This window comes from Mytilus edulis, chromosome 11 (assembly GCF_963676685.1).
Source record: "Mytilus edulis chromosome 11, xbMytEdul2.2, whole genome shotgun sequence".
NCBI classification, from domain to species: Eukaryota; Metazoa; Mollusca; class Bivalvia; order Mytilida; family Mytilidae; genus Mytilus; species Mytilus edulis.
Genome location: NC_092354.1, coordinates 3309673 through 3323820, shown reverse-complemented (window position 1 = coordinate 3323820; position 14148 = coordinate 3309673). Strand labels below are relative to the sequence as shown.

Sequence of the window (14148 nt, the reverse complement as noted above, 5' to 3'; positions counted from 1 at the left end):
GTAAACAATCATCCTTTCTTTAAATAGAAAAACAGCTTCAACCATCAATTTCATAAAAATGATAACTGCTAATATTGCAAACACTCAGTCACAGTAAAATTATTCTTAATTCTATTTTTCTGCATTTATTTTGATGGTTCAACAGAGAAAGCATGTTAGATTTCCATGTTTCCCTTGTTGTTTTAAGACTGTGTGTTGCAGTGCAAAGCAGCAGAATTTAAAAATAATATCTCAAATATAAATTCTTACGCAAAGACAGAATAAGGTTTTTTCCTATGTCAACTCTTTCTGAGTTGACATTCACTGGAATATTGGTGTCTTCCTGCAGCAGGTGTCTTTCAATAAACTAAAAACGAGCAAAAAGAAGTTTATAAGACAAATATTCATTAAGCATCAGTGAAAATGCTTTAAACGGAAGGAAGCATCCATGTTAATTACATAAACCAAGTTCACAAAAAAAATGAATGTAGCATTATCGTTTTGTCATAGATTTAAATAATACAAGAAATCAAGAAATAACAAGCAATATATTAATGTTCACATATAATGTGAAGTTTAAATATCTTCAACCTATATATAACCTATATATATATATACATACGTATATCATGTCTTATTGGATGGACTATAAGGAACTTATAATTTTTGTGTAGATAAAATTTATTAACATACAAATAGATGAGTTGTTGCTAATTGTCTACATTAATATTTAGAAAATCACAGAACACACATTTCAATTCTCCTGAAACAACTAAATCTATCTTATCTTTTTTTAAACCATTCTGAATTAGTAAAAATTTAGTTCATATAAATATGTACCTTCAAACAAAATACACCACAAGATGTCCCATCCTGTTGAATTGGATAGTTTCTGGCCATCTGTGCTGCCCACGTACCCATTCCCTTTTCCTTACTAAAAAGACTAAATACAAGATAACCAAATTTAATTGAGGAACACAAATAAATATATATATATACATATATCAACACGTCTAAATTGAAAACTACGCTCAAACCTGTGATTGCGTTGGATGAAAACAGCAATTTCTATACGATGGCATGTAAAACAAATTTCGTAAAATGGTCTAAAAACACCACAAACAACATTTTACTAAAGACCAAAAAAGTCAAAAAGTATATTTAAACAAAACACATTTGACTAACAGGTCGAACAACTGATGTTCTTTAACCTTGCTGACTGCCTTCGACAATTGCCAAATAAAATTGATCACAAGATGTAACAAAATGGATCTTAATATTAACTTTAATATTAAACATAAAACAATTAACTAGTAGCCAAGATGTTTTGCCGCAAACATATATATATATATATATATTATATACCATATGAACTGAAATCATACTATAGTTCTAGTGAAATGATTATATTGGATTTTTTACCATAGTTATATTTGGAAATTCCGATTAACAAGTAAAAAAACATTATGAACTGAAAGATCAGACCCAACTGTGAAACAAAATGCTAAAATTTGCAACAACTTGAACAAAGACCATGTAATATTCCACAACAGTTTTAGGATTTCCGTTATATTTGTAATAGCTGCATTTAGAAATAGGGACAATGACAACAGCATTTTTTTTTAAATTTCACTTCACCATCTTACATTCAATGATGCAGGAGTTACATCTATGTTTATATAAAACAGTCTATAAACAGGTTTATTATAATGAGTCGACGTAAGTTAAATCTCACTTAAAGCATTTCTCAATGGCTCTTTGTTTTCTTGGCAGCATCTGTTCCTCTTCCAGGGGATCCATAATGATTATGCATTTACTTCTAATATCAAAGATCTGTAATATTTATACAAAGAATGTTATATATGATAAACATATTTTATGCTGATAATATTTAGTGAAAAAAACTTCCAATAACATGCATATATATGTTTGTGTAACTAATTAGTTATCTGGTAGTACCGGGATTATATTTTAGTACGTCAGACGTTCCGTCTGCATAAGACGAATCAGTGACGCTAATATCAAAATATTTATAAAGCCAAAAAATACAAAGTTGAAGATCATTGAGGATACCTTTATATTGTCATTTTTTGCTGTTTAGTGTTAATCATTGACAATAACTTATTTTGCGCCAATGTTTAATTGACCTAATCATAGTTGAGTTAGTTTAAACATAGTTATATATAGATTGGGAATCAACTTATTACAACTTAGAATAGTCCCTTTCCTCTTTGTGGGTGCGAGTGCTGCTTTGTAGGGGCATTTTCCAGCCCTTTTGAAATCTACAGTGTGTAATTTTTGTGCATGATATATGGCTCTCTCTCTTAATATTAATCTATTATTTAATCATCGTCCTCATTGTTTAAAATGTTTAGAAATGACCAACTCGTCAGGACTTATTAAGTGAAAATCTAGTAGAATGCAACAAGACCTGATGCAAACACATGATAAAAACAATGCATTACTACAATTGTAAGTGAGAAGCACACACACACACATGTATACTTTGTTATGATGTTTTAGGTAAACTGAAAAAAACTGACGCTAAGACAAACTGCAAAAAAATGTTCATTTAAGTGAAAATCTTGCAATTAAATGATTTTTTTTTAAATGTGACCCTTAATGCTATACAACTTTCTACTTAAAATGGACCTGATAACTAATTTGAACTGAACCTCACTTTTAATAGACGAAATGATAATGGCGTTGAAAAAATGATAAGCATTGTCCATTTGATTAATATTTTTTTGTAAAAAAAAGAAGCTTATTTCCTAGATCTATGACCGATATTCGAGTAAAATGATACCAACATACTCAGATTCAACTACAAACAAATTTGCCACATTCATTACTTAATTTTTGCTGACTTACTATAGCTATCCAATGAACAGCATTTTCATTTACACAGCCTACTGCAAAATCATATTTCTCCAATTCGTCCTTAAATGAAAATGCAATATTAATGTTGAACAGAACATTTTTTGTTGTAATGTTTTGTGCTGTTAAAAAACCAAGCCATGCTCGTTATTGCTTCATAATACTTCCATATTTCTTTAGGTGCTAATTTAGTCAAGGTCATAAGGTCGATTAATGTTTAGCACATATAGTTGTCTGTTGATTTCGTAATTGGTCAATATGTCTGAGAATTTCAGTATGTATTTCAGTACATTTGACATTTATATTTCCGTTGATGCTCTTTTCTTTTCTGTTATGTTAATTAAATCCATGATTTGAAAAGGAAACGCATGGTCATTGCAGTAGAATTCGCCTGATTCATCAACATCGTAACTTTTAATGTGTTTGTTTAAAATTTCACGATCTTGCATGATGTTTTGGTTTTTTTTTTTTTTTTTAATGTTCGTGACGTGCAACGACATGATCAATAGGCATTCATATATAAACTTTATGGGTTTCAAATGCTGATTTAAAACATAATATACTAGTTTCTGAAATATATTTACAGCAAAAAACATTTCAAACAATTTAAATTCGAAACACGATACAAAGATAGACGTATGTGTTAAAAAGGCATAATATGTTTATCATTTTGATACCTTAGTGAGCCAGCTGACTTTTTTCTTGGGCTTCAGTGTCAGATCCGTTAACACAAAACTATCTATACAAAGTACCATCTAATTAAAAGAAAAAAATTAAACATAGAAAATATTTTAAACTGACGAAAAAGGTTAAATTTATACACAATTTAATATTGAAAGTTAAATTTCAAGTGTCCAAAGCAATGTTTATTATATTAAATGGAAATTAAGAAAAGAAGCTGTACATGTAACAATACGTCTTCTTCTTGACAATCATTTGAAGATTCAGTGTATTGCGTGTCTACTGATATTAACATAAAGTATCATCAACTCTGTCATTTAAGGGTGCTTAACATGATCTAACATGTTTGCTTGTTGATAAGTGACATGTATGCAGTAGCAAAATAGTTTGCTGCATTCTGTACAGAAAATGACAAAACCAACTGTATTATTGAGTTCAGTATTTTGAAACAAATATATAACCAATCACTATTTAGCCACAGTTCATATTGAACTTGATTTGTTTTTGACCTGCACCAATAAATAAGTTCACAAGTATTACCTTTTTCACCTGGTCCACTTTTTTGGTAACCAAGCGTAGATAGCAATTGATTATCTACAAGAATCAAGATGCAAAAACAAAATTTGAATACATGTTTCAATAATCACAACTTTTCAGTTGAAGTGTCAAAAATTATAACAATCAATTTAGTATATCATTTTGGATGGACAAAGTTTTTCGAATGATTTGATTATAGTGGTCCAACTAAACATTTTCTACGTTTGAAGCTGCTTGTACCAAGTCAGAAATATGACAGTTATAGTCCATCTGTTTTGTTATTTAATAAATAATTTATTCATAAGTGACTTTTTAATTTTCCTTGGAGTTCAGGTTTTTGTGATTTAACTTTCTTTCACTTTATTCTATATTGGTTTGTAATTATTTTGCCGGATAGTCAGTGTTTAGTCTTATGTAGACAAAATGTGTTTATGGATCCAAAGCTTTAAAGGGAGGAACATTTCAAAAACAGGATGCATGTATGATATAAGACTATTGACATGCTAAGAAGAAAGTGGTAAATGAGATAATTCAACATCAGAAACCAATAACTGGATGCAACCATTTTGTGTGAATTTACATTGTTTAATATCGTACCTGCAACAACGAGAAATTCCGGTTCATGTTAATTAATTCTGAAATGACACTATAAAAGTGAAATATTTTATGTTTAAATCCTAAAGAACAAACCTGGTCATTTAGTTCTGTCTCTGGTTTCAGAGTTTTCAGATCCACAATATACAAATTGTGACCATTAGTGGTACCTATTACTTCAGAATCTGGACCTTCCCTACATGTCCATATCACATTCAGAACTTCTAAAAAAATGAACACAAAACTATTAAAATACATCTCTTCTTAACTGTATCGGTTTATTAACTATAGTATTGAGTTGAACATGTTATAATTGTGTGTGTAAATATAATATATTGTTAAATGTGATTTAGCAAAGCGCAAAGAAGTTTGGTAGACAGATAGATACAAAATTAAAATCAACCAGAACAATGCAGAATATATCGTTATGCTGTAAATATGGTAATGGGTAATGTGATCGTATTTGTTATTGTAAAAGTAAACTAAATAACGTGATGAAGGTGAGCTTGGTTAACCTAATCATGCAAATATATAATCACCTGAGGTAACCTAACTTATAAAAAATAAGATGTGGTATGATTGCCAATGAGCTAACTATCCACAAAAGAGCAAAAAAACACAAACATTAACAAATATAGGTCACCGTACGGCCTTTAACAATGAACAAAGCCCATACCGCCTAGTCAGCTAGAAAAGGTCAGCTAAGACAATGTAAATTGTACAGTAATACAGGCATGAAATAAAGAAACCTGGACCTTACGTTACCTGACCATGCACAGTAGTGCAATGGTTCCCTGCGATAACCTTACTATGCACAGTAGAACAATGGTTCCCTTAGGTAACCTGACCATGCACAGTAGTGCAATGGTTCCCTGAGGTAAACTCACCCAGCCCAGAAGAAAAATGGTTCCCTGAGGTAACCTGACCATTTACAGTAGTGCAATGGTTCCCCGAAAACAACCTGACCATGCACAGAAGAACAATGGTTCCCTTGGGTAACCTGACCATGCACAACAGAACAATGGTTCCCTGAGGTGACCTGACAATGCACAGTAGAACAATGGTTCCCTGAGGTAACCTGGCCATGCACAGTAGTCTAATGGTTCCCTGAGGTAACCTCATCAAGCCCAGAAGAACAATGGTTCCCTGAGGTAACCTGACCATGCCCAGTAGTGCAATGGTTCCCTGAGGTAACTTGACCATGCACAGTAGTACAATGTTATCCTGTGGTAACCAGACCATGCAAAGTAGAACAATGGTTCCCCAGGGTTACCTGACCATGCACAGTAGTACCATGGTTCCCTGAGGTAACCTGGTCATGTATAGTAATTGACAGATGACCATGCACAGAAGTACAATTATTCCAAGAGGTAACCTACCATGCACAGTTGTATAATGGTTCCCTGTGGTAACCCAACCATGACAGTAGTGCACCGGTTCCTTCGGGTAACATGACCATGCAAAACAGAATAATGGTTTCCTGAGGTAACCTGACCATGAACAACAGAACAATGGTTCCCTGAGGTGACCTGACAATGCACAGAAGAACAATGGTTCCCTGAGGTAACCTGACCATGCACAGTAATACAATGGTTCACTGAGATAACCTAAACATGCACAGCAGTACAATTATTCCCTGAGGAAACATTAACATGCACAGTAGTACAATGGTATCCTGCGGTAACAAGACCAAGCACAGTAGTACAATAGTTCCCCGGGGTAACCTGACCATGTACAGTAGTACCATAGTTCCCTGAGGTAACATGACAATGCACAGTAGTAGCATGGTTTCCAGAGGTAATATGACCATATACAGTATAACAATGGTTCCCTGAGGTTATCTGGTCATGTACAGTAATTTACAGATGAGCTGAGGTAATCTGGTGATGTACAGTAATTAAAAGATGACCTGAGGTAACCTGTTCGTGAACAATAGCACATAGATGTAATATTCACTAAGCTAACGAAGAGAATGATGACCATTCAATTGTGGTTGCCTGAGGTTTCCAGAAAATATGTGTTTTTCAAAGTTTATCCATGGTAACATGCAGCTAGTGCAATGACCATGTACAGTGGTGACCTTAGATCACCTACCATGCACAATAGTATAATGGTTCCCAGAGGTAACATAACCATGCACAGTAGTGCACTGGTTTTCTGAGGTAACATGACCATGCACAACAGTAAAATGGTTTTATGAGGTAACACGACCATGCACAGTTGTACAATAGTTCCCGGCGGTAACCTGACCATGCACAGTAGAACAATGGTTCCCTTAGGTAACCTGACCATGCACAGTAGTGCAATGGTTCCCTGAGGTAAACTCACCCAGCCCAGAAGAAAAATGGTTCCCTGAGGTAACCTGACCATTTACAGTAGTGCAATGGTTCCCCGAAAACAACCTGACCATGCACAGAAGAACAATGGTTCCCTTGGGTAACCTGACCATGCACAACAGAACAATGGTTCCCTGAGGTGACCTGACAATGCACAGTAGAACAATGGTTCCCTGAGGTAACCTGGCCATGCACAGTAGTCTAATGGTTCCCTGAGGTAACCTCATCAAGCCCAGAAGAACAATGGTTCCCTGAGGTAACCTGACCATGCCCAGTAGTGCAATGGTTCCCTGAGGTAACTTGACCATGCACAGTAGTACAATGTTATCCTGTGGTAACCAGACCATGCAAAGTAGAACAATGGTTCCCCAGGGTTACCTGACCATGCACAGTAGTACCATGGTTCCCTGAGGTAACCTGGTCATGTATAGTAATTGACAGATGACCATGCACAGAAGTACAATTATTCCAAGAGGTAACCTACCATGCACAGTTGTATAATGGTTCCCTGTGGTAACCCAACCATGACAGTAGTGCACCGGTTCCTTCGGGTAACATGACCATGCAAAACAGAATAATGGTTTCCTGAGGTAACCTGACCATGAACAACAGAACAATGGTTCCCTGAGGTGACCTGACAATGCACAGAAGAACAATGGTTCCCTGAGGTAACCTGACCATGCACAGTAATACAATGGTTCACTGAGATAACCTAAACATGCACAGCAGTACAATTATTCCCTGAGGAAACATTAACATGCACAGTAGTACAATGGTATCCTGCGGTAACAAGACCAAGCACAGTAGTACAATAGTTCCCCGGGGTAACCTGACCATGTACAGTAGTACCATAGTTCCCTGAGGTAACATGACAATGCACAGTAGTAGCATGGTTTCCAGAGGTAATATGACCATATACAGTATAACAATGGTTCCCTGAGGTTATCTGGTCATGTACAGTAATTTACAGATGAGCTGAGGTAATCTGGTGATGTACAGTAATTAAAAGATGACCTGAGGTAACCTGTTCGTGAACAATAGCACATAGATGTAATATTCACTAAGCTAACGAAGAGAATGATGACCATTCAATTGTGGTTGCCTGAGGTTTCCAGAAAATATGTGTTTTTCAAAGTTTATCCATGGTAACATGCAGCTAGTGCAATGACCATGTACAGTGGTGACCTTAGATCACCTACCATGCACAATAGTATAATGGTTCCCAGAGGTAACATAACCATGCACAGTAGTGCACTGGTTTTCTGAGGTAACATGACCATGCACAACAGTAAAATGGTTTTATGAGGTAACACGACCATGCACAGTTGTACAATAGTTCCCGGCGGTAACCTGACCATGCACAGTAGAACAATGGTTCCCTGAGGTAACCTGACCATGCACAGTAGTACAATGGTTCCCTGAGGTAATCTCACCATGCAAACCAGTACAATGATTCCCCCAGGAAACCTGACCATGCACACTAGTAAAATGGTTCCCTGAGGTTACCTCACCATGCACAGTAGTACAATGGTTCCCTGAGGTAACACGACCATGCACAGTAGTACAATGGTTCCCCGGGAAACCTGACCATGCACATTAGTTCTAGTACCATGGTTCCCTGAGGTAATCTGGTCATGTATAGTAATTTACAGATGACCTGAAGTAGCCTGTCTGTTAACAAAAGCAGAAAGATGTGATCTGGACTAAGCTGACGAATGTAGTTATGATCATGTAAATCACTTGCGGTTACCTGATGTTACCAGAAAATATGCGTTATGCAAAGCTTATCTGTGGTAAGTTGCAGCTTGTACAATGACCATGTTCACTGGTGATCTTAGGTAACCTGACCATGCACAGTAGTACAATCGTTCCCTATTGTAACCAGACCTTGCACAGTAGTACAATCGTTCCCTATTGTAACCAGACCTTGCACAGTAGTACAATCGTTCCCTATTGTAACCAGACCTTGCACAGTAGTACAATCGTTCCATATTGTAACCACACCTTGCAAAGTAGTACAATCGTTCCATATTGTAACCACACCTTGCAAAGTAGTACAATCGTTCCCTATTGTAACCAGACCTTGCACAGTAGTACAATCGTTCCCTATTGTAACCAGACCTTGCACAGTAGTACAATCGTTCCCTATTGTAATCAGACCTTTTACAGTAGTACAATCGTTCACTGAGGGTAACCTTACCATGCACAGAAGTACAATGGTTCCCTGAGGTAACATCTCAATGCACAGCAATACAATGGTTTTCTGAGGTAACAAGACCATGCACAGTAGTACAACGATTCCCTGAGGAAACCTGACAATGCACAGTAGTACAATGATATCCTGCGGTAACAAGACCATGCAAAGTAGTGCACTGGTTCCCTGAGGTGACCTGACAATGCAGATTAGAACAATGGTTCCCTGAAGTAACCTGACCATGCACAGTAGAACAATGGTTTTCTGAGGTAACCTCATCATGCACAGCAGTATAATGATTCCCTGAGGTGACCTGACCATGCACAGTAGTGCAATGGTTCCCTGTGTTAACATGACCATGCACAGTAGAACAATGGTTCAGTGAGGTAACCTTACCATGCACAGCAGTACAATGGTTCCCTGAGGTAACTTCTCAATGCACACCAGTACAATGGTTCTCTGAGGTAACACGACCATGCACAGTTGTACAACGATTCCCTGAGGAAACCTAACAATGCACAGTAGTACAATGATATCCCGCGGTAACCAGCCCATGCACAGTAGTGCAATGGTTCCCTGAGGTGACCTGACAATGCAGATTAGAACAATGGTTCCCTGAGGTAACCTGACCATGCACAGTAAAACAATGGTTTTCTGGGGTAACCTCATCATGCACAGCAGTACAATGATTCCCTGAGGTGACCTGGCCATGCGTAGTAGTGCGATGGTTCCCTGCGTTAACATAACCATGCACAGTAGAACAATTGTTCCCTGAGGTAACTTGACCATGCACAGTAGTACAATTGTTCACTGATGTAACCTCACCATGCACACCAGTACAATGGTTCCCTGAGGTAACATGACCATGCACAGTAGTACAACGATTCCCTGAGAAATAATGTTATAATGTTAATCACACTGGGTTAAATGAGGTTTGCAGAAAATATGCTTTTTGCAAAGCTCATCTGTGGTAACATGCAGCTGGTACAATGACCATGTTCACTGATGATCTTAGGTAACCTGACCATGCACAGTAGTACAATCGTTCACTGAGGTAAATTTAACATGCACAGCAGTACAACGTTTCCATGAGGTAACACGACAATGCACAGTATTACAACAGTTACTTGAGGAAACTGCACCATGCACAGTAGGACAGTGGTTCCCTGAGGTGAACTGGCAATGCACATAACAATGGTTCCCTGAGGTAATCTGACCATGCACATTAGTTAAATGGTTCCCTGAGGTAACCTCACCATGCACAGTTGAACAATGGTTCCCTGAGGTAGCCTGAACATGCACAGTAGTACCATGGTTCCCAGAGGTAACCTGGTCTTGTATAATAATTTACAGATGACCTGAGGTAGCCTGGTCATGTACAGTAGTTAACAGATGACCTGAGGTAAACTGTCCGTGAACAAAAGCATATAGATGTGATCTGGACTAAGCTTACGAAGGGAGTTATGAGCATTTAAATCAATTGTGGTTACCCTTAGGAAAACTGACCATGCACAGTAGTTCAGTGGTTAATTGTGGTAACCTGAACATGCACAGTAGAACAAGGCTACCCTGAGGTAACCTGACCATGCAGAGAAGTACAATGGTTCTCTGAGGTAAACTGACCATCCACAGCAGTGCAATGGTTCCCTACGGTAACATGACCATGCACAGTTGTTCAACGAATCTTTAAGGATACCAGAATATGCACAGTAGAACAATGGTCCCCTGAAGTAACCTGACCATGCACAGTAGTACCATGGTTCCCTGAGGTAAGCTGACTAAACACAATAGCTCAGTGGCTCACTGTGGTAACCTGACCATGCACAGTAGAACAAGGCTTCCCTGAAGTAACCTGACCATGCACAGGAGTAGAATGGTTCCCTGAGGTAACCTCACCATTCACAGGAGTACAATGGTTCCCTGAGGTAACCTGACCATGCACAGTGGTGCAATGATTCCCTGTGGTAACATGACCATGCACTGTTATACAACGGATCCATAAGGTTACCAGACCATGCACAGTAAAATAATGGTCCTCTGAAGTAACCTTACTATGCACAGTAGTACCATGGTTTCCTGAGGTAACCTGACCATGCACAGTAGTACAATGGTTCGCTTAGGTATTCTGGTCAGGTATAGTAATTTACATATGACCTGAGGTAACCTGGTCATGGTCAGTAATTTACAAATGACCTGAGGTAACCTACATGACCTAGTCATGTAGAGTTATTTACAGATGACCTGAGGTAACCTGTCCGTGAACAATAGATCATAGATGTAATCTGGACTAAGCTGATGATGGGAATTATGACCATTCAGTTGTGGTTACCTGAGGTTTCAAAAAAATAAGCGTTTTGCTAAGCTTATCTGTGGTAACATGCAGCTGGTACAATGACCATGTAGTGGTGACCTCAGGTAACCTCACCTTATTCTAACATACAGTCATTCTGTGGTTACAAAATTGTATGCAGTAATTAAGAGATGACATTAGGTAACATGTGCACTTGGCCATGTATATAAGTGCAGAAGTGCCATGAGGAAAACTAAAAAAGTGTTTTGTAAAGTTCATACAAACTGGGGTAATACGAGTATGTGCAGTAATACAGAGTAACCTCACCATGTACAGCAATACAGAGGTATAATTAGGTAACCTCACAATGTTCAATCATACAGAGATGACCTTAGGTAACCTCACCATGTGTGCAATCATAGAGATGGTCTAAGATATCAGGCAATACACAGTAATTTAGAGATGACCTATAGTTACCTGACCATGTACAAAAGTACACTGGTGATGTGAGGTTACAAGGACATGTTCAGAAATACATTATAATAATGATATTTGAATTTTGCATAGCTGACATAGGTTAGCATAACCAATTGCAGTATTGTAGCGGTTACCTGATGTCAACTCACCATGCAATGTAACACAGTGGTGACATCAGGTCACATGACTATGTAAAGTAATACAGTGGTGACCTAAGGTAACCTCACCATGTAAAGTATTACAATGGTGACCTGAGGTAACCTGAAAGTATTGATGTTTTGTGAAGGTGATTGGGGGTAACATGACCATGTCATATTCTTATTGTTAAATAACTTGAACAAATATTGTATTCCACAGATGAGGTAACACAACAAAATGTTTGTAAGGGAAACCTGATCCTATATATCTTATTGCAGAGGTGACCTTGGGAGCCATGATATATAGTTCTTGATTCAAAGTTGGCATTAAGTAATCCCATTATGTACGGGAATGCAGAGATGATCTTATATTAAAGGAGTACTTCATACACAAATTGTGGTATGCTCCACAATTTGAAATATGTCATGATATACTCACCTTCTGGTTTTTCTTTGAAAGTAGCCAACATCTCTACAAATAAGGTTGCAAGACAATTATCATTTTAAGAAGGCAGTTATATACTATACAACCTGTGCTTGTTACTACGTTACTTTCAAAGTAATGTCAAATGAAAAAAAGATGATTACAGTTCGTACTGTTATGTTTCTCTTTTTTAATACTGGTGAATGAAATCATTACAGTGTGTACTGGCTGGTCATCATAGCGTATGGTACAATTTTGACAATTGTACACAGCTAATGAATATTATGCATGAATACAGATAAGATCAGCACGTGTAGCCATAGACTGGGAGCTGTAGACTTGTAGTGTAAATGTATAGATGTTGTTTATCATGTTTATAGAATATAAAATTAGATCAGAAACATAGTTATTAACCATTTTAAGGCCAAGCGAGTAAAAAAAAACGGATCTATAAATATATGCTTTGCTTAAATCATAAAGATTTATGATTATTTATACTTTGATTTAATTGATGAAATACTTTTCACATATCGAATGTTTATATGCGGTATGTACCTTGCTCATTGATGAAGGTTGTACGGTGACCTACAGTTGTTAATTTCTATGTCATTTTGGTCTCTTGTGGACAATTGTCTAATTGCCTTTATACTATATTTTCTTTTTTATATGTATCATTATTAAACGCATACATATCGTATTTAGGTTCCTCTATTTTAATTGTATATACCTATAACTACTGCCCCTTTCGAATAAACAAAAATGGTACACAAAGAAGCATTTATAAAATACCTTTCAAACAAAGATACGAAAACCAAAGAAAGTGATGAATATCTATTAATTTTGCATTTGTGTTAATGTTAATCTTACAGTGCAATATGCATGCAGGACACTTAAATTCAAATAATTTTAAAGCGGTATTTTTTGTAACAGCTCAGTGGCGGATCCAGGGGTGTTCTGGGGATAGGAACCCCTTTTGGAGATCAATGCATTTAAACGGGAACATATAGTTGGAACCCCTTCCTTTTGTCCTGGATTTGGAACCCCCCCCCCCCCCCCCCCTTTTTTTTAAATTGCTGGATCCGCCACTACACCTCATGCATTCGAACAAAATGGACTGATTTTCAATAACCTATCTATCAAATGTTATAACTTTCTACTTATGTTACTTTAAAATCAATGCAATTGTAGTCTAAGTTTCAACAGGACATTCACGAAACGAAAGTAAGCATGTGTAGATAACTTAAAATTATTCTGTAATAATATATTTAAATAATTGTATTTATGTATATTATATTTATGACACCAGTATTTGACAACTATAATAATAAAAGTGTAAATCGCCATTCAGAAAGTGTCTTTTTAATCATTAAATAAGTCATTTACGTTTCACTTAATAAACATCTGTTCACGTTACAATGATCACAAGTTAACAAAATATTTTGTTTTTTTCGTGAATTATTTGTCGTAACTAATTGTAAAAAGTTGTATGTGTTCCTGTTTTACCTACCGGATCTCCTATCTTTGGCACATGCACTGTCAGTCGAAATAGAAAGTAGAATAAAGTAGTTTCTGTTTGTTCTATTTTTAGATCATGTTATTACTACGCATATGGGCACTATTGT

The 14148-nt window shown here is 36.7% G+C and overlaps 1 protein-coding gene across 1 annotated transcript in view; it reads right to left on the bottom strand.

The window, feature by feature from the left end:
• The window catches only part of LOC139495045 (sentrin-specific protease-like), an 18292-nt gene extending 4144 nt beyond the window's left edge, over positions 1–14148 (bottom strand). The window contains exons 1-9 of the mRNA XM_071283196.1: positions 14034–14148; positions 12542–12574; positions 4765–4892; positions 4078–4131; positions 3534–3611; positions 2851–2919; positions 1715–1812; positions 820–922; positions 250–346 (exon numbers count right to left, since the gene is read on the bottom strand). Coding sequence (XP_071139297.1) covers positions 250–346; positions 820–922; positions 1715–1812; positions 2851–2919; positions 3534–3611; positions 4078–4131; positions 4765–4892; positions 12542–12572 — 658 coding nt within the window. The 5' untranslated portion in view covers positions 12573–12574; positions 14034–14148. The remainder of the gene's footprint in view (positions 1–249; positions 347–819; positions 923–1714; positions 1813–2850; positions 2920–3533; positions 3612–4077; positions 4132–4764; positions 4893–12541; positions 12575–14033) is intronic.